The sequence below is a fragment of the Eimeria mitis genome, genomic scaffold (assembly GCF_000499745.2).
Source record: "Eimeria mitis Houghton genomic scaffold, Emh_scaff932, whole genome shotgun sequence".
NCBI lineage: Eukaryota > Apicomplexa > Conoidasida > Eucoccidiorida > Eimeriidae > Eimeria > Eimeria mitis.
In genome coordinates, this window is record NW_013576870.1 from 5864 (window position 1) to 6097 (window position 234).

A 234-nucleotide genomic window follows, 5' to 3' on the forward strand; every position below is an offset into this window, starting at 1 on the left:
GCTGCTGCTGCTGCTGCTGCTGCTGTTGCTGCTGTTGCTTCTGCTGCTGCTGCTGAAGATGCTGGTTCTTCTGCTGCTGTTGTTGCTGCTGCTGCTGCTGCTGCTGCTGCTGGTTGGAGTGAGCCTTTTGCTGCAGTGTGGCTTTCGATTGCAACTTCTGTGTCTGGACAGGCAAAGAAGGGGAAGAGCAGCTGCTGCTGCTCTGCTTGCTGCTGCTGCTGCTGCTGCTGCTGC

General features: G+C 57.7%; 1 protein-coding gene across 1 annotated transcript in view; it reads right to left on the reverse strand.

Annotated features, from left to right (window-relative positions):
- EMH_0025630 (uncharacterized protein) overlaps positions 1-234 on the reverse strand; it is a gene marked incomplete at both ends in the record, with an annotated part of 2349 nt that overhangs the window by 606 nt on the left and 1509 nt on the right. The window contains one exon of the mRNA XM_013502469.1: positions 1-231. Within this exon, the coding sequence (XP_013357923.1) occupies positions 1-231 (231 nt within the window). The remainder of the gene's footprint in view (positions 232-234) is intronic.